At 50.8% G+C, this 20,294-nt stretch overlaps 1 protein-coding gene across 1 annotated transcript; it reads right to left on the reverse strand.

Moving 5' to 3' along the window:
* Positions 1 to 12,798: 12,798 nt before the first annotated feature.
* On the reverse strand, positions 12,799 to 19,853 carry LOC119399844 (uncharacterized). Its single transcript, XM_049417487.1, has 2 exons — positions 17,662 to 19,853; positions 12,799 to 14,220 (listed from the first exon to the last, which is right to left on the reverse strand). Exons 1-2 carry the CDS (start codon positions 18,928 to 18,930, stop codon positions 12,928 to 12,930), a joined length of 2,562 nt encoding a protein of 853 aa, XP_049273444.1. The 5' UTR covers positions 18,931 to 19,853; the 3' UTR covers positions 12,799 to 12,927.
* Positions 19,854 to 20,294: the final 441 nt, after the last annotated feature.

The following is a 20,294-nucleotide window of genomic DNA, read 5'->3' on the forward strand; positions in this document are numbered from 1 at the left end:
GTGCGACCTCTTGATCGTCGGAACCGTGATCCACAAAATCGGCTGCAGATACGTGAGTCATTGTTTAGACACGTTGAATTTAAAGAGCTCACAGGGTCCCTTATGCATTCGTCAGATGACTGAAATGCGAAAGCCATCTTCTTGCCAGTCGTATAGATTCTCCCGCGCCCTCCTCCAAAAGCTGAGTGACATAATGCAGCGCTAAAAAACACACACCACAAAGTAAGGAACACAAACCGACGGGACCCTTACTTGTGGTGTGTGTTTTTTAGCGCTGCATTATGTCACTCAGCAAGCACCAACTCGCCCAACAACACGTCCTTAACGCGGTTTTGCACAGCCTCTGTGATCGACCCACCGATCACAGAGTCAGTGCAAGCGACCATGTCGACCATGTCATGTGACGTCATTACATTACAAATGATGGCAATCTGTGACGTCGTAATGACGTCATCACGTGACGATTCTTTTTTGCATAACTCGTCTTGACGCCGCCCACGGTTAGTCTTCCCGTTTGATGAGGCATCTAAGGTTTCGCCTTCATAAGCTACTCGACGTTTGCTGGTGGATGTACATATCGAGCGAGTCAAATGCTGCGGCTGACCTGTGCCGCACTGTTTGCGTTAGACACGACACTGCTGCCAAAATTGCTGGAGTACTCGCCAAATAATTCTGCGCAATAAATTTTGCATTTTACTCTTTATGCGTTGTTGTTACCCTGTTTTGCGGCTGCTGGTTGCTGCAGTAACTTCTCTTTCTTTCACCGCTATTTCATGTGGGTCCTAGTTCACAGGCAACGTTTGCAGAACAAGTCCGTTGAACGTTACTGCTTTTTTTTTTCTTTTCCTTGGCGTTGCATGCTAGTATACATGCTTGGCCTCGTAGACCACTTCTCCTTCCACCAGCAATCTCGAAGTGGTGAAGCTTCGGTCTATGAATTTGTCAATGGCAGAGAGCGGCAAGTTCACTGGAATGTAACGTGAACAACAATTGAAGAGCATATTAAAAAAGGCGTCGCATTTTCTCACGCTTTGTGTGAGCACCAAGCGAAACGAATGCACTGAATAAAGAAACACGAGCATAGGCGTGCGCAGGGTTCTCCTTCAGGGGGGTAGAAGGTTCATCGTGGCGCCCCCCTCCCTTTTTAAGGGACACTAAAGAGAAACAACGTATCGGTTTAGATCGATAACTTGTGCTCTGAGAACTCTAATGTCTTAATTTCGCCATCATAGGTTTATTAATAGAGGAGAAAATCAAGTTCAAAGTATCATTCTTAAATTTCGCGCCGAAATCTCCCCGCGTGAGGTCACGGATTTCAGTCTATTGTATTTTGGTGCCATTGGCTCAACAAAATTGTCCCAAACTTGGTATGTTAATTCTATGGCCCCCTCAGAGGACAATGCACTCACTTCATTTTTAGCGATTAGGAACTACGTAGTCCCAAGTAGGCGCAGTCAAAACATGTGACGTCACGGGGAATGGCGCGGAAACGTCAAGGTGGTGTCGCCACCTACATTTTGTTTTTGCGCGTTTTCTCGCTTAAGCGTCTTCTCGCAGCAAGCGTCGTGTTTTTGGTATCGTGAAAGAGTACTTCACTAATATGAGAAAAATCGTTTTGCTATTTAGTGTCCCTTTAAGTCAATGTATGGGGCAGACTCTGCGCCCCCCTCTTCTTAGGTGACTGCAGGGGGAACTCCCCTCTGCGCACGCCTGTGAACACAAGCATCGGCATTTTCCCGCTGAGAAGACCGATCAATGTGCACTGCGAGACAGCTTGTGAAACAACATTGAAACTTACACGAATTTATACAGAAAATGTCACAGTTTCGCCGCAAGGGCTAAGTAATAAATGCGATAGCAAGAAACGCGGCCCGTGATGGATGCGCTGCTACGCTGCAGAAACATCTGCTCCCCGGCAGCAACTACCGCGCCAGTAGACAGCGGAAGAGCAAGGTTCTCCCTGCGCAAATATTAGAAGAAGCGAGCGAACTGGCTGACGACTTTTAAATGCGCCCGTTGAGCTCTCGCGCCATCCCTCTGGTAAGAAGCGCTTATAAGCGCCTGCCGTCTCTGAGTCCTGTCAGCGGTAAAGGGTGTGTATATAACGCTCGCCGTTAGCTACCTGGAGGTTCTGTGCTTTGTGGAGTAGTGGTCACGCGCTGTGGAGCGGGAGGGCGCTGGTTCGATTCCGTGCTTCGAAAGCATTTTTCTGAATTATTTTTCTTTGGGACTTATATATATATATATATATATATATATATATATATATATATATATATATATATGCACACATACTTAATACATTCACGGTGCATGACGACGGCGACGGCAAAAACAAGCCTAGACTGTCCATATAATTGCTATCGCGATAAAAAAAAAAAAAAACATTGAATCGTTGGGACGGCACGTCGCAAAGTTGCCGCACCGAAGTCGTAGTTGTAACGAAATTGTTTTTCAACTACTCTGATTGCGTCCGCGCAACAGTAGTTGTTTGTGTACTCGCAAATTCTCATATTTTTCGGACCAAAGTTCACAGCACGGTGCCAAAACGCGCTCGTAGCAAAAGCGAAACCATGAGTACGGACATACATGCAGCAGCACCGTCAGTCGCCGCGAACCCGTGTGATCGCTGACTTGAGGCTTCTTTCTGTTATGCTCTGTTTGGGTATACTGGCACCCTATTCTAACGAGAGTTTTCACATAGTTTGCACACAGCGACTGACTACCTTTCACGCAAGAAGCCAGTTCAGGGGTCTCCAACGCGGTGACCGCGTGAAGCGGGTGTTCGGTTTTCTGCAAAGAGACAGCGACTATAAACTATCTTGTGCTTTCTGTTCGTCAAAAATTATTATTTTGACAGTAAAGAACACATTTCGTTTCGAAAGTACTTACAGAAATGTCCTGGAGGGCTTCCGCGAGGTGTTTTTGTAGAGCGCCGACAGCAAAACCTATAGGGAGCGCGCCGGCGGTATCCTACCTAGCACGCAATCGAGGCGCGTCCGATAGGGGGCGACTCCGTAACTCTTCGTCCCCAATACCATCTAAAGCAGTTTCTTGGCCAAGTGTAAAGCAGCACTGGCTGTTTGCTTCCTCGCTAAGTATTTGTGGGAGGGTCCACACTATATGTGCGTTGTTCCAGCTCAAGAGGAAGATGGTGATTTGAAGAGTGGTTGAACTAGTGGGCTAGTGGCAACACTGGCTGTGTTCCAATTCTGGACAGCATCGTAGGCAGTCTACGCTGACAGCTTAGAAGACAGCATCGAGCCCTGGTACTTCGAGATATGAAACGCGTCTGGATGGCGGCTGCGCGACGTGAAGCCACCTCGCGTTGACAAGAAAAAGCTAAGAAAAACAAACGTAACAGTTATTTCTTTACTTTTTTTCGTGTTCAAATCTATCAAAAATTGAACGTAGCTCACATTGAGCGCCTGGAAAAGCGTCTGCTGGTGTGCAGACGACCATACCGGTGACATCAGAGCTATAGTGCCTAGAGGCATATATCAGAGCTATCCGAGCAGTTCACTGAGCCGCCATCTTGTTTGGACAGCAAAGTAGCCTGCATCGTATTTGTCTCCGATGGCGTCTTTTCGAAGCTGTTTATTTTGCCGGCTACGTGAGAATTGGACTGGGACTTAAGATGGCCGCTGTCCACTTAGCTGTCTATTTAGCTGTCTACGGTGAGTATTGGAACACATCCACTGGAGCGAACGTTCAAACGAAGGAGCTTTGACGCAAGGGCGTTTCTTGGTCAGGTTGGCGAAAGCACGCACCCAGCTGGCGTCCGCAAAAGCTGTGCACGGAAATCACGTGATCTCTCCCACCGGAACCGATGCCACAGCAACCACCTGGAGCTGCGGCCATGTTTCTTGGCTAAGTTGGAGAAGGCGCCCACCTAGCTAGCGTCGCCGCAGTGACGCTCGGCGCGCACTCATCATAAAGCCTGACTCCTGCCCACTGCAGGGCTTAGGCCTCTCTTGTTTCTTCAGTTAACCTAGACCTGTGCTTTGAGCAAGGAGGGGGAAGAGAGGGAAAGACTCCAGTTCTGCAGCCTAGTTGGGAGCACGGCTCAGCGCCAGTAGAGTAATGGGGAGAGGGCAATGAAGATGTGGAGAGGAGAGTGACGTCCATAGCCGGAGGACGTGGTGGGTGGCTTCTACAGCCGGTTGTCCAGTCCAGCGTCCTCAAGTAAGTGAAGAACCGCCTTGAAGACATGGGCGTGGCAGGGAAAAGCAGATTCTTCTGTGTAGCAGCGGATAGACCCTGGCGACGGAGCTAGTGCTTTCTGCAGCCACGCCATCTCGCTATGCGTGCTCCAGTACGGCGCAGCAACCACATGCAGCCGCCGCATATAGGGAGGAGAATCCCCTCGTCAGACTGAACAGCACCCCACCGACTCTACCCCATCGTAACAACAACCTAGTCAAATAAACGCTTTCGTCTTCTCATCTCAAGTACATATGCTTAGGAATCCTGTGCCACTTCTGTATTGGGGGCCTGAGAGAGAGAGAAGTAACTTTATTTATCCCATCTTAAGGGAAAGGGGCTGCGAGATGAAGGCGAGGTATCCTACTCGCGGTAGGCCTCCTCTACCACCTCAGCCCACCTCAGGATAGCCTCCTGAAGTGCGGGGTTGTAGCTGCGCATGGCAGCCTCCCACAGCTCCTGATTACTTAATTGTTCACGAAGGCTCTGGGGAGGGGAGTGACGTTTGCATTGCCACATAATGTGGTTAAGGTCCGCTCGCCTGACAGAACAAAACTTGCAGTGCGAATTAGGGTACATCTCGGGGTAAATTTTGTGGCGTAAGTCAGGGGAAAGAAAAGTGCGGGTTTGGAGTCTACGCCATAGAACCTCGCGCTTGCGTGAGGACCTCGTAGTAAAGGTGGGAGGGTTTGGCGACCGAGGCGGTAATGACCGCAAATGTCGTGGTCTGTAACCAATCTCTCTTTAGAGGTAAATGCAGGAGGGAGATTATTGGTTTCTGAAGCGTCCCCTAGTCTAGCCTGCGCTCGGATCGTGAAAGCTCGAGCGCTTGCATGAGAATGTGCCCCTGCCACAACGTTGGCTCTTCTGTCCAATCGCTCTTTCATTGCAGGAGTCTGTTGGCACTTGAATATAGCAACTGTGTATATATAATCATGAGCACGCTAACGTGTATAATCGTTTATTGATTAGTCAGACTCCCGATAAAAGCCGCGTTTAATGTTGCAGCGCTTTCAAGTGGGTGATGAGAAGAAAATAACGAAAATCAGTTGGTAGAGGCGGAAGAGATGGGAGAGTTTTGATGGCATGTGAATTGCAGTATTACACGTGGATGGGCGAGTTGCATATCGCACATGGACAGTGTACACAGATCTCTAAGGTACGCAACCTTGTTATGTGTGTCATGTTGGCAGACGAATGGCATGCAGCTGGTAATGACGGGTCAGTTACAAATCTGCAAAAGTATTCGAGGACTTCGATCGTGCACGCTTCAACTGACCCCAACTTACAGGACTGCAACAGAGGAATGGCAAGACAAACTCTGCACAAATCGGTCAAACGTTGCCAATTTCCCGCAAGCCAACCAGAACTGAAGACATTGCGACAACTCTGGAAGCTACAAGAACTGCGCACAGTTTGTGCCCTTGGGTATTTCGGGACGACAGCGCCCAAACCAGGAGTGGTATTTCTGGACATAGTCGAATTCTCTCATGCTGCCGAGTTGCCTTGCGAGTTCTGATTGGTCCAGAGGGCTGCTACGGCCCATCTGATTAGTTCAAGATGCCGCCGTTACAGACATGGGCACTGTAGCCGAATTTGACTTGTGTCGGGAACAGCACCCCGGGGGGTGCAGTTCCGGGTGCCTCTAAATTACAGCTGTATCGAAGAATTCGCCACCTCGTCAACTCCAACTGGCTCGGGACTTCTACTCTTGGTCGCGCGAAAATACCAACGACGTTGCGGAATTTGACGACACCCGGAATAGCTCAGCATCCCAATATAGACCAACCAGGCCAAGCGTGGCCGTCATCGAACACATCGTTTTGACAGCTCCGAAGCCACTTCTCGAACGCAAGAAGAGAGCGCTTCAGTACTTTCCTTTGATTCTTTTTGCCCTCATATGACGTCACCACCTGTCCGGCTGCGGCTTCGCTGACACGGCGTCGCGACACAGACCCCTCTAGATGAGTATAACTTTTTTTCCTGGCGTCGAGCGGAGGGTTGCGCATGAACACGCTCGCGAGCTTTTCTGCGAACCTTCGCTTTACTTTTGGTGGCGGTGCCCGCCGGCACACATTTTCTGACTGATGGTAGCTAGCACCCCGCACTCGTCGACGCTGAAGAAGTAGGTAAGAGAGAGAGGGGAAAAAAACGAATAGCCGGGTGGTGTGTATTTCTGAACCGCGGCGCGCCAGCACACGCTGCGTCTCTTTTAAGGTTTTGAAGAAACGAATCGTGTGTGCGACGTTGCACGCATGCTTGCATCAGTGCAGAACCTTTCTCGCTGTTTACTGTTTACTCGCGTCGTATTCCCTTTCCCCCGAAAAACATGCAGTTTCTTCCCAGACCGTTATTTCTTTCTTTGTGTGTGTGTGTGTGTGTGTGTGTGTGTGTGTGTGTGTGTGTGTGTGTGTGTGTGTGTGTGTGTGTGTGTGTGTGTGTGTGTGTGTGTGTGTGTGTGTGTTTTGTGACGGCTCTCGTCGTACATTCTTAGCACGTTTGGTGGAACGAGAATATGTGACGCTCCTCTGCCTTTCGGCCCCTCGGTTTGATTTGCGACGCAACGCACTGACAGCTACAGCACGGGAATTTGGTGACAGGGTCACGCACTCCGGCCGCCGCCATGATGGAATATATACTGCGCGCCAACGTGCGACGGTGACACAGTTGTTTCGGTTGTTTCCATCAAATCTCGTGATCTCCCGACAGACACCTCGATAGCGATGGCACGAAGTAGAGCGCATTCCTGTCTGGGTCTCCTGGTCACCGATGTTATCTGTGTTAATCGTATACGCGCGATATAGATAGTACTACACACTCTATATAAGAAAAAAGAGTATTTGGGTAGTGCTTTTGCCACGCATCTATAACCGTCATCTGGCTTGCTCGCGTTTCCTTTCTTGAAAACCCGACTCTGGCCACTTTCCTATCCAATAATAATAATTTCTGTGGTTTTACGACCCAAAACCACGATATGATTTTGAGAGATGCCGTAGTGGAGGGCTCCGGAAATTGCGACCATCTGGTGTTCTTTAACGTGCACTGACATCGCACAGTACACGAGCCTCTAGCATTTCGCCCCCGTCGAAATACGAGCGCCGCGGCTGGGATGGAACCCGCGACCTTCGGGTCAGCAGCCGAGCACTATAACCACTCCCCTACCGCGGCGGACACTTTCCTATCAAGAATGCTATGTCACGTTGATTGCGCGCGCTCCGTTCGTGGCCGAGAAGTGCCGCAACCGCGGTGATAATGCAAGGAAAGTACGCGAGGCAGGTGACGATTATCGTTGTGTGGCAGAAATACTCCCTAAGTATACTCGATTTTTTTCTTAGAGTGCACGCTAAAAGGAGTAAGGGAGTGAAAACGGTGTTTCTGTCCTACGACAATAATCGTCATCAATGGCGTGTGCCTTTCCTAGCGTTATCGCCGCGCTCCCTGTACACCCAGGTCACGAACGGCGTGCGCGTTATCAGCGTGACATAGCATTCTTTGTGGGCCAAGCGCAAGAAACGTAGACGGAAAAGAAGAGAACGACACAAGACAGGCGCTATCTCTTTTGTCGTTCTCCTCTTTTTTTAGTTTTCACGGAAGAAAACGCAAACGCGCCACGTGAAGATGATCGTTGTGGGACAAAATCACACCCTCTTTACTCGCTCTTTTTTATAGAATGAAGTTTCCGAACGCTAGCATGTAGTACAAAGGGTAACTTTCCCGTCAGGAAAGCTGAGTTACACTCTGAAAAAAGGACCGTACTTGAGGCGTCGTTTTGTCACAACAATAGACTATAACTGGCGTTCTTTTTCTTGTGTTATCACGAGGGGCGTAGCCAGGGGGAGGGGGGGGGTTCAAACCCCCCCCGATATTTTTCAGTTTTGCTTGCGTATATATACACGCGCTCATACAAACGCACGCACGAACATTATGGTTAACCCCCCCCCCCCCCCCCCCCGAAAAGAATTTCTGGCTACGCCCCTGGTTATCACCGTGCGCCCAGTACTTACGGGTGACTTGTGCACTATCAGCATGGCATATCATTGTCGATGGAAAAGTACTGAGTGAACAATTTCGAACAAAAAAAAATAAAAATAAACGCAAAGCAAGCCAAGTGACGGTTATCGTTGTTACAAAAAGATGCCCGACAAACGCCCTTTTCCCCTACAAATAACGGTTGGCAGTCATAGAAGAGTAACTTTGCAGACGAGCTCCCAGGCGAAGGAGTGCCGTGTTCACGAAACACGAGCGCTAAAGGAGTTCAGGTCATTCCCGCGCTGACGCAAGAGGAGTCATGAGAGTAATTCTCCGGATAAGTAGATACCAGACAAGGGGTTTGACAGGGCGAATTTCTCGACGAACAAGCGACGGAGTTCCCGCAATTTTCTTGAACAACTAAAGCGAAATGGGAGTCATGAGGGACTTCTACAGTTGCGCATCCGCAGTAGCTCTGCGGACGCAGGCTGCGAGCCATTTCCAATAGAAGCCTGCATCCTCAGAGCTGCCGCGGACACCCGCCTAGAACTATTTTACAAGCGAACCTGTACAGCCTTTGTAACTTGTCCGCCCACGTGCCAGCCGGTGATTTAACATATCATGCGTACTGGCACCAACCATGTTTTCTTAAATGTTTGCCGACGTCCCACAGGAGTTCACAAGTTATACTCAGCGAACATTCATCTCGCACGGTTCAAAAGTGAACGTAAGCTGGGATCGAACGCGGAAAGTAAAATTTAAAATAAAGCAGCTTGCTCTCAGCTCCACAAATATAGCGTATAGCACATTTCGCATTGGTATTTCACACACCGGGCACTCGTGACATATTCATGCTCATAACACAGCGAGGCGGCCGCATTGAAGCTCGTCGTATTTTAAGCTCGCACATTGTCGCACAGGACGCCAGTCAGTCGCTGCTTTTATTAATCATTCGTGATTCGAAATGATGCGTCCACACGTGATCGAACTTCTCATATCCGTTGATGCAATCATTTTATGTCCTTTGGCATACATAACGTTGCATAGAGGGTGCTCGGTAGCCAAGCGTAGAGCGTAAACAAAGATTTTGTCTCTTAGACACCGTCCCCGAGGTGCTTTGGACAAAGGTGCACAGACACATGTGGCGTGACCATGCACAAATTCAGTTATCACATGAACTACCATGAGACTGCGTACAGGCGATGCTGTGATTCACAGAATCCATTTCTCGCAACATCAAGTTATGCACGTCGTGGAGAAGGAGGAGGGCATCGTAGGTTGCAGGCGGATCTATCCTTGCGAGATTTGCAAGCGATTGCTCCGCTCGGTGTTCTCCTACCAGGTAATGTTGAAAACATGATCATTTTTTAAAAGCGAAGCGCGGGCAGGTTAGAAAGAGGACGCGCGCAGCGCGACGTACGCTATAATGCACATGCCGGTGGCCTATGAGCTGTCCCGCGTATGGTGCTGTGCCGGGCCGCCATATCACCGCACCACACCCTATAGTATGAGTGTCACTCATCATCAGTCACATGCGAGGTCTGTAACGTTTGAAAAAATGGCAGCGCGGCTGGCTTAGCTAGGCTAGGCCCGGTTATGCAAGCGAAAGCTTGTTATACTTTGTTATGCTTGGTTACCCTCATAGCCGAAGCACAGTTTGCCAGCCAAACGATATGGCTAGTCGGACGTTCCGTACTGCGAGCACTCACTACCGTCGTTTCGTCAGTTTCCGAAGCCATCGCCGAGGTCGAACACGGGGAGTCCATTGCCGCCCCTAAAGCTCGTCGCTGTCGTCTTTCTGCATCCTTCTCCCGAAGTTTAGCTCGCCGAATTTCTCGTTCTTCACTCTTTTCAGCCTGTCACTTTGCGCGCTGGCACTCACGTTTCCGCTTTAACTGGATGCTATGAGCGTCCCCTTTATAACGGGGCGGTGACATGTCTGCCACCAGGCTCGAAGGATAAAAAAAGAAAAAAAAGAAAAAAAAACTTCCTTGTTTAATGTTGTCCTAATGCCTTATCTACATTGATTAAATCTATGTTATTATAACAAAAAATATAAATTCACAGTCCATCTCTCTGCCTCCTAAGGCAGAATAACCTTTTTCCCCCAATTATTTATTTTTGTACTTTATCTCTACTTTTCTGCCACCAATACTCTAACCGTCTCTTATTTCTATCGCGAGCGTGTTCAGCTTTCCATTGTTGTCCCTAAAACCCAAGGCTTCATGTAGACTCGTGCCCACACGTATACCTGGGTGAATATCGCCACATTCAATCAGTACATGTTCCATCGTTTCCTTAGTTCCCCCGCAGCATGTACATAGTTCTTCTTCGTTACTGAATCTCGCTTTATAACTACGCGTTCTCAGGCAGCCCGACCTTGCTTCAAACAGTAAAGCGCTTCCCCTTGAATTATCATAAAACCTTTCCCTCCTTATTTCGTTTTTTTCCTTCTCGGTAGTTACTCAGAGCCGGCTTCTTTTCCATCGCTGTCATCCAATAAGTCTTCTCCGCCTCTCTGACCTTCCGCTTAATGCTCCTTGTTGCCATATCGCCCGCACTGCCAGCCGTATATTTACTGGTGAGCCTCCTAGTTCTTTTTCTCCACTGCGTGTCAACGCTTTTTCTATACAAATACCTGAAAACCTTCTCTGCCCATCTACTCTTCTTCATTTTCCTCAGCCTCTCTTCGAATCTCATTTTGCTCTGCGCTTCCCTCACTTCAAAGCCTGTCCATCCCATATCACCCTTCACCGCCTCATTTGTCGTCTTCCCGTGAGCGCCCAAGGCGAGGCGGCCTACCGTCCTTTGATTTACATCCATTCCTGATTGCACCTCTGACTTCATGCACACCACTGAGTTCCCAAATGTAAGCCCCGGAACCATCACACCCTTCCACAGCCCTCGAAGCACCTCGTACCTATTGTATCCCCATAAAGCTCTGTGCTTCATAATTGCAGCATTCCTCTTTCCCTTTGCTACCGATGCTTTCTCTTGTACCTCCATATATCTATCCCCCTCATTTACCCATACTCCGAGGTACTTGTACTCGCTTACCCTCGGTATTTTTTGGCCCTGTATTAAGACCGTATGGTCTCCGTGATCATTGAATATCATCAATCCACATTTTGTTGCACTAAATCCTAGTCCTAGGGCCTCACACTCCCTTCCGCATATATCTGCCAGTCGCTGTATATCATCTTGACTGTCCGCAAATAAGACAATATCATCAGCATAAAATAGACCTGGAAGCTTCTGCTCAACCATCGCTCCGACCTGTTTGTGTGACAAATTAAATCCAATGTTGCTACCTTCTAGCGCTTTTTCCATCCTCGCCATGTACAGCATGAATAACAGCGGGGACAAAGGGCATCCCTGTCTCAGCCCCTTGCTAATTTCAACGCTGTCCTTGCTACTTATTCCTTCCCATTCTATACAAACTGTATTTTCTCGGTATATTTCTCTCAAAAGCTGTACACAGTCGTCACCTATGCCCACTTCCTTCAATATATCCCACAAAATTTCCTGATTAACGTTGTCATACGCCCCGGTGATATCTAGATAAGCTACGTATAAGGGCCTGTTTTCTATTTTAGATATTTCTATACACTGGGTAAGAACAAACAGATTATCGTCTAACCGCCGAGCGACATCTATAGCCGAGCGACATCTAGCGACATCTAAAGCCGAGCGACATCTATAGGCCGCTTTCGACGCTGGGACCGCGCAGACAACTTCGGCACAGATGGACCAGCGTCCTCACTCCCTCCTTCCATCGCGCGACCATGACACAACGGCTGAACTGGCACCGACCCGGCGTGGCAGAGGGAGCGGTGAGTCACGTGGTTAGTCACGTGGACACGGCTGGAGAGGCAGCGGCGGCGGGGGCAAGTCACGTGGTATTGCTTCAAGGTCAAGCGGCGGCACACGGCGAAGCTCGCTCGACTAGGCCAGTAAAGCTTTAACTTCAACAATAGTCGCGGTACGTCCATCCCGAGTGTCCAGTGTCCACGCGGAAACACCATGTCATTCACTCTGTCATTTGGTGAGCCTAAACGTTGGAGTGCTTGAAAGATGCATTGTATCTCTATCAAGTTCACTGCACTTAAGCTAATAATGTTCATTATCACCATAGGTCTTACATGTAGGACACAATGACGTCGCGGCAAGTGTGATCTTGTAGCCATGCTGGTGTACGTGCTGACCCCGAGCAGATGCGATGTAAAACGTTTCTGATATATCACACTTTGTCTGGCACATGAAATACACTACGTCTGACTTTTTTTTTCTTTTTGGCATCTCTCTCGTTTGTGTCTTAGACAGCTCAGAAGGCGACGTATTGAGTGCGCATCCCATGCTGCTGAAACCTCTGTAGTGTAGATACTGCGTATGACTAGGTCGAACTATACTTCTGTGTATTAGGAAATGAAGAAAGTTTGTCCTCGAATCATTGCAAAACACTCAGAGCATGCATGCGGCTCACTTCACACGCTTTCCAAAGCACTTAAGCTCTAGCCGCGGCTGATTCGCAAAAGTTTTTTAGGAAAGCCTGGGCGCTGACACTTGCACGGTACAAAAAGGAGATGCCAGTACATGTGATGAAGCGGAGCCTGTGCTCTCTGCGGGCTGTGCCGCAAAGAAATGTATGTTACACACTGGTCGTTTAACATGTTTTAGCACATTTTCACGCATGCGCACAACACGTATGGCCTAAGCGTCCACCGCGAAGAAACTGCGCATTCACACCTCCGAAAGTCAAGCCTTGCCGTTGGTCTCCAGTTCGTCCTCGATGACAAGCGGCCTCTTATTGCTGAAGCGGCGCTCCAGGTTGGGCTTGCACGACGAGCGCCTACTGGGCGAACTCTGTTGCTGAGTGGCGGCAACCGCCGCTGCCTGCGACGGCAAGTGCTTGCGATAAGGCCCAGTCACGGGGTCGATCGGCACCGTAGTGGCGGCCAGCGGCGGCACCTGCTGCGGGTCGGACAGGTGTCCCACCGACGAACTTGCGACGAGCACGCCCGCCGACCGCGTGCCGCGCAGCCGCGCCGCCAGGCGTCCGAGCGGGGCAAACGCCGCGAGCGCCACCATGCCCTGAGCGGCGAGGCAGCCGAAGAACACGTACCACAGCTGGTGCATACCCAGCGCCACGGCGAGCGGCGGCGAAGACCACGTGACTACTGCGAGCAACACGATCGCGGCAAGCCGGAAGAAGCGGACGCGGTCGGCTCGGAACTCGGCCTTGGCAGGCTTCGTCTGCGGAGGCGGGCCTCCACAGAGCCTCGGTGCGACTAGGCTTAGCAAAGTGGCCGCCGTCAGCAGCATGGCTGCGATGGGCATGCCCAGAAACACCGCGGAGCCCAGGGAATCGTTGAGCAGGCACAGAGGCTCGCCGTACAGCGGTCTCAGAGGCCACTCCGGTTGGAGCCTGTCGATGGCCAACGCCGCGGCGACGACGATCACCGGGCCGAACCAGCAGAGTAGGCCTAGCTGCCGGATGGAGCGCCCGTCCGGACGCATGCTGCGCAGCGCGTGCAGAGCTCGGTACGCGTCGCCGGCTAGCGCCACGATCCAGGCGACGCAGGCCAAGTTCCAGTAGTGCCAGGCCACGGCGAGAGCGGCGCAGCCGCGGCTGAAGGGTTCGATGTGAGGCTCCAGCAGGAGGGTGAACTGCGACAAGATGGCGCTCGCGGCGAGGCAGGCGGCCATTTTGTGGCGCCGCACGTGCAGTTCGAGCAGCCTGGTGACCAGGAGGACGGCGAGGCAGAGGATGGAAACACCCAGTGCCAGCCTCGCAACGAACAGCAGGGAGGGCGTCCACATGAAGCTGATGCGGTGGCAGGCGCAGGCCAGAGCGTACCAGCCGATGGTTCTGTTTTGCTCGTTCACCTGCAAGTCACAGTTAGGCACAAAACACTTTGTATATTGTATAAAGAAAACTACATTCGCTTTACAAAGCAACTTGTAAATAGGACGGAAAATCGGTGCGCAGATGTGTGCATGGCATCGTACTGACTGACTTGTCAAGCTTTCAGGTGGCAAGTGTTGGCGCTGAGCGATCGTTCGACGATAAATCGGTCAATATTTTTGATTTTCTGTGCGCACTCGGGAAGGTTCTACGCCATCTGGGCTGTAATTTTATTTTGAAACTACTGTTATACTTGTCATTCTGATCCACGTCATTCCTTTCGTTTTTGCCTGGAAAAATACCAGATGCATGGTCTGCCTGCGTATGCTGCGAACTGACTTACCAATAATGTGGGTCGCAGGACGAATAAACAAGCACTAAGAACTCGGAAGCACGATATGATTATGAAGCACGCCTCAGTCTGGAGTCCGGATTAATTTCCACCCCCTCAGGTTTCTTAACTCGCCTCAACCTAAATCTAAGTACTCGGATGCATTTCTCTACCACCGAAATGAGGCCGCGCCGTGGCCTGAAAATCTCTGCTGCTGGTGTTTCTGAAGAATAAAGGCCTTTAACACTAAAAGATTTCCGTACTTTAACTAATATGTACATAAGAAAAGGAGATTTCTGCCGTTTAGAGGAATACGGCAAAAACCTACGTAATGGTGTGAAGTTTTACGAAATTCCGTGCGTAATAATACAGCGGCCTCTCAGTTTTTCACCAAACAGGCATAAAATACGTATTTCGTTTTTGTGGTCATCAGTAAAATTTTGTTAAAGGGACACTAAAGAGAAACAATGAATTGGTTTAGATTGATAAAGTGTGCTCAGAGAACTCTTGTGTAGTTTATTTCACTACCATAGGTTTATTAATAGAGAAGAAAACCAATTTCAAAGTTCCATTTTTAAATTTCGCGCCGAACTTTGTAATTCGTGACGTAAAAGGTTTCAAAGAGCATTTAACGTATTTTGGCGCCACTGGCTCGACGAAATTTCCACAAACTCGTTATGTCAAGTCTCCGGCCCCCTCAGAGGACAATGTACTTCGATTTAACCGATTAGGAACTACGTAGGCCCAAGCAAGCACCGTCGAAAATATGTGACGTCACGGCAAATGGTGCGGGAATTCCAGGGTGGCGTCGCCACCTGTATTTTCTTTTTGCGCGTTTTCTCGCTTATTAAGCGTCTTCTCGTAGCAAGCGTGGTGTTTTTGGTATCGTGGAAGACTACTTTACTAATGCGAGAAAAATCGTTTTGCTCTTTAGTGTCCCTTTAAGACGCACACGAAATTTTGTAAAAAATAACCATTCTGTGTATTTGCGTGCCTGTGTGATATCATTAGAGGCCGCATTTTTAGGCATTAAAAAAGCTCGTTTTAGGCGCCAGAAACAGGCAGGCAAAACAACGTTTTAGGCTTCCAATATCGTAAATATAGGCACAGTAAGTCTTCACATAAATGCAAAAAATTTCAAACGAAGACGTGCGCAACTTCTATCTACGACAAGAAAAGAAAAATGTTCCAGCTATTAAGATGGTACAAAGGCGCGAATAAGTTGAACATAGCCGTGGAACTGAGCTTCGTCGCGCACGGTTCGCAGAACACGGTCTCTCCCGTGTTCTGCACAGTGAGTCAAGTGTCCACTGTCGATTCAACACACTCCTGGGTGTCTTTTCAGCATCACTGAGAAGGGCAGAGGAGGAGCATATAGTCAGATCGGTAAAATACCAGAAGGGAGGGATTCCTCCGGTTGGCCGGATCAAATCGTGTAGAGCCAATTTCGCCCCTGGCTGTGAACCACTGGCGTAGCCAGGGGGAGGGGGGAGGAGTTTAGGGGGTTCAACCCACCTCGAAACTTTTGTGTTTTGCATGTGTATATATAAGCACGCAGACACAAAAACGCACGCACGAATATGCATACAGTATGGTTAACCCCCCCCCCCCCACCCCCCCCCCTCCAAAAAAAATACTTATGGCTACGCTACTGCACTCAACACGTTAAAAAATAAATTACAAACAAAACAAAAACCAACTGCACATCACATTTCTCTTTTATTTCTCTCTTCACTCTTTAGGTTGAACCCCATAATTCCGAAAAGTCAATGTCGCACGGTAACATGAATAAGTTTCTCAAACTGCACCCGGGTGCAAATCCTGAGGCTAAATAGTGTTAGTATAAGCGCCAATTTTGAAAATAGGCGTTTGTAAGCATCTAGGCACAAACGCCAAAAATAGGCATTTATTAGGGGTGTGCGAATATTCGAGTTTCGAATTCGAATCGAATAGTTCCTAATCGAATAATTCGTTTCGACTTTCGAATAGCTAGTATTCGAGGTTTCGAATAATTCGACAGGACGAATATCTAGAACGTGACAAAGGCCAATGGTGCAACTTGCTTAGGGTGGGGTGGCTAAAACTAACGCCAACGTAGCCGTTCGTTAAACTTTAATTCACCGACATCCAGGCTCAAAAGCGAGCGCATGTTGACCTTAAAGAAGATTGTCATTTCCGCACGTAGAAAAACACATGATGAAACTGTCAAGTCCTTCACAACATCGCTCCCGCAACGAAGGCACGAACTTCTTGTGTATAGTTCGGTCGCATGTGCCGCAAGCGCCGTAAAACGACCTGATTTTGGCCAGCGAAACCCTCGGTGATTGGCTTTCCATGTAAAAATTTGTTCACGCTGGGCAGTCGCCACTGCCGCACCACACCACTAGTTCAGAAACTCCCATCCTTCCGGCGCGCAGTTAAAACGCTGCTAAGAACGGGCGCCCGAAGATTTTTGGGCCCGGAGCACCCATGGCGATGAAGCACAACATTACCGTTGCCGGATGAGCCGTATTGCGCGACCATAGGGAAAGAAAACTAGCTACCGAACCCCCTCTGTTAGGAGGGGCGCTGCTGACAGGAATGGCGGCTCTGAAACAAAAGCTGAAACAAAAGCCACTCCCGAACAAGTGCGTAATGAAGCTGTCAGCACGCCGTAGCGTCCCTGATTTTTCCTTTGTCTTGCCGTATCTGGCGGTACACATTTCGTGTAAATGTTGCCACGTCCACTTCTTGTCTTGTTTAGATGTATTCGGGTTTGACCGCCAGGGATGGTTATCAACGCTCGACGCTGTCCCGAATACATCTAAACAAGACAAGAAGTGGGCGTGGCAATATACTATTCCATTCGATCGATTCGATATTCGACATTTTTGGCCACTATTCGGCACTATTCTATTCGAATTCGATTCGAGATGAAATTTCACTATTCGCACACTATTAAAAAACACTATAAAACCTCTTTTTAACATCTAATTCATGCTGATATATCAAAGTGGCACGATAGGAGCGCAAGGAACAAAATAGGCATTTGCCTAATATCCGGTCTCTAGTCATCAATGCATATACCATAACCTGGAGTACAGGAATCAACCAGGCCAACATTTCCAGCCAATCATTATCATTTGTATCTTCCTATATCTGTCTGTACTCATTCAAATAAAAACCCCGCTCCCAAATTAATGCGGATTTGCTAATCTAGTGTTAATTCTATACACAAATAATAAAGCTTCATTTAGCCGCCGAATTCTCTCACCTCCGCCACAAGGAGGAACTGGTCGGGAGCGAACACCTGCCCACGGCTCACGTTGAGGAGCAAGGAGCCGTTTCGAAGTAGTCCCACATACTTGGACCCCAGGTGAATAACAGGACACGCTGGCGGCGGCTTGTCGAACGGGTCTGGTTGGGCGACGTCTTCGGGCACGCACATACCTTCTGGTCCGGGTACCAGACCCGGCGCGCAGCCCACGGGCAGGCAGGCTCGCGTCAGGTCGTCCTTCATGCGCCTGTCATCGGGACACTCGAGCGGGGTGTCTTCCGGGTTCCTCCAGACGCGGAACTCGATCTGCCACTGGTACGAGACCACGTTGCCCTCCGGCTCGAGGTCGTCGGCGTACGCGCCGCACGCGAGCCGCTGCTTCTGCGTCACGTCGCACAGTGCGCAGTGGTAGTTGCGGTAGTTCCTTCGCGACACCCTATCGTGCACGTACGCGGTGTAGGCACCGCAGCGAGACACCAGCTCGGCGCTGCTGTTGCGGCATCGCGGGGCCGCTTCGGCGCCCGACGCGCACGAGCGAAGAAGGTGCGCCTGTGAGAAGGACTTCCAGCCAGACCTCTGTACTCTGAGCATGCAGCGGTGCTTCTCGTTCCTGTCCGTCACCAGGAACCGGTTGTCGCCCACGTAGCTCAGGTTCCCGGCGGCCACGAGCTGTCGGAGGGACCTCTCGTCGAATATGACTACAGGACCCGGACCGCGACCTCCGAGCGGCGCACTGTCGCAGTCCAGGCTGGCGGGCCACGTGGAGAGCCGGACGGCGTCGCCGTGGCACGCGGCGCAGAAGACGTTCCAGTACATGCGCTCCGAGTCACTCGAGAAGGCGGGAACGTCCTCCAGGTAGTGCCTGACGGGGGGAACAACCGGGTCGCTCCCGTCGCCGCCGTAGTCGTCCTCGAAGCCGTCCCTGTCTTCCCAGCCCTCGCAGAGTCGACGCACGGCGTCGTCGGGAGGCCAGCGGGCGGGACAGGCCCTGAGCGAGAAGAAGCCGCTCGGGTGGCACCGCCAGGCGTGCGTCGGCTCGCGGCTGGGACTCCGCGGGGCGTCCACGCAGCAGTCACCGAACTTGGCGCACGCGTAGTCGCACTTGCAGGCCAGCCTCGTGCTGTCGGGTCGACCGTTCGAACACAAGTCGTCGTCCGAGTCGGGACAGAGGCCGGCGTTGAGCCGGTCGCTCCGTATGCTGCGCCAGTTCGATGCCAGAGCCTGAGCCAGGCCGGCAGTCAAAATGAGTTGCGCCGTTAGCCACATTTCTGGAAATGTCTTCGATTTGTCGTGTAAACCTTTACAGGTGGTCGAAGGAACCGACCATAAAGCTGGGCGAGGCAGGGGACGCCGACTTCGGGAAGGGATCGTTGACCGTCGGCTTCTTCGCCTTCACGCAGAACGTCTTCCACTACTACACATCAATCACTACAGGTGCCAAGCAAACGTTGTGGACCTGCCAGCGGACGACACAGTCTTTGGCCAGAGGCGCCGGCGTTGCGATGTTGCCCACGTGGTCGGACCATCACATGCGTCCGTCGGCCGACACCTCACGAACACAGGACGCTGAAACTAAGTGCGGGACCAGATCCGTCCCTTTTACAGACGCACACACAAATACGTCACACGTGAAGTATAGAAAATGATGCCCGTGAAATGCCGGCGCGGTCCCTCAGAGCAACTGATCCGGCGCTCGAGAACACGTGGTCTCTTCCTCGACCACGCCCGTCGTCGACATGATTATCGCCACGATACCTACGGCGCTACCTATCTTCCCGACCGCTCACGCTTCACGAAGTCTCACCGCCCACAATCTCGAAAAGCCCGCCTGGAAAAAGTTCCAGCGGCATCGTCACAGCGATGCACAATGTCAACCGCGGTGGCACAGAGCCCCGTCTAATCCAGGTCGATCGGCAACTAGGTTTCACCGTCCCGGACACGCACAGACAGAGAAGACAGCCCTGGAGTTGACTGGAAAGGACCGGCCCTCTCGCCGACGGGCTCACTAGGCAGCTGGCTCGTCGGCGATGGTTAACGTTGATGGGCACCGGCGCGGCGCGCGCTCTCTGTCTAGGGCAGACAGCCCAGGCTGCACCGCCTTGTCGGCAACCGGGATCGTGCCGAGAGGCCCACTATTTTGGGGGGCTCTCCCCGCGGCCGGTGCGAGCCACAAACTCTCTAGCGGCAACGCCCGTTGTTTTGCGAGACGCCGTGCTCTTCTCTCTCGACAGGGAAATCGAGGCCAAGCTTTCGGTGTAGTACGTTCCTCTTCGCCCCAACTCCTCCTTTGTGCGCAAGGTTTTTCTGAGGAAGGTGGCACGCGCTGCGGTTCGGGTGGTTCAGTCAGTGTCGGCCGGGTGCCCGCGGCTCAGTGGTTTTTCGCTGCTTCGCTGGAGTTCAGAAAAAGGTGCAGCGGGGTTTGTCGGCCGCTAGGGGTGGAGGGCGGGTGAGAGGAAAGCATCTTTCGGCGCCCAGCGCGTCGTTACTGCAGTCGACGCCGGAAAGGCTTTTCAGCCGGCCTAGCGAAGGACTTGCTCCAAGTTGCGATTCGCTTCGAAATGCCACGCTCCAGTTTTCTCCTTTCTTTCTTTCTTTCTTTCTTTCTTTCTTTCTTTCTTTCTTTCTTTCTT

Source organism: Rhipicephalus sanguineus, chromosome 7 (genome assembly GCF_013339695.2).
Source record: "Rhipicephalus sanguineus isolate Rsan-2018 chromosome 7, BIME_Rsan_1.4, whole genome shotgun sequence".
NCBI classification, from domain to species: Eukaryota; Metazoa; Arthropoda; class Arachnida; order Ixodida; family Ixodidae; genus Rhipicephalus; species Rhipicephalus sanguineus.

Bases quoted from the DNA above. Each gene is read 5' to 3' on its own strand.
- LOC119399844 (XM_049417487.1), bottom strand. From the start codon at position 18,930: ATGTGGCTAACGGCGCAACTCATTTTGACTGCCGGCCTGGCTCAGGCT. The intron at 14,221-17,661 runs GTGAGAGAATTC...ACGATCGCTCAG, and splicing joins AGTTCCTCCTTGTGGCGGAG to CGCCAACACTTGCCACCTGA.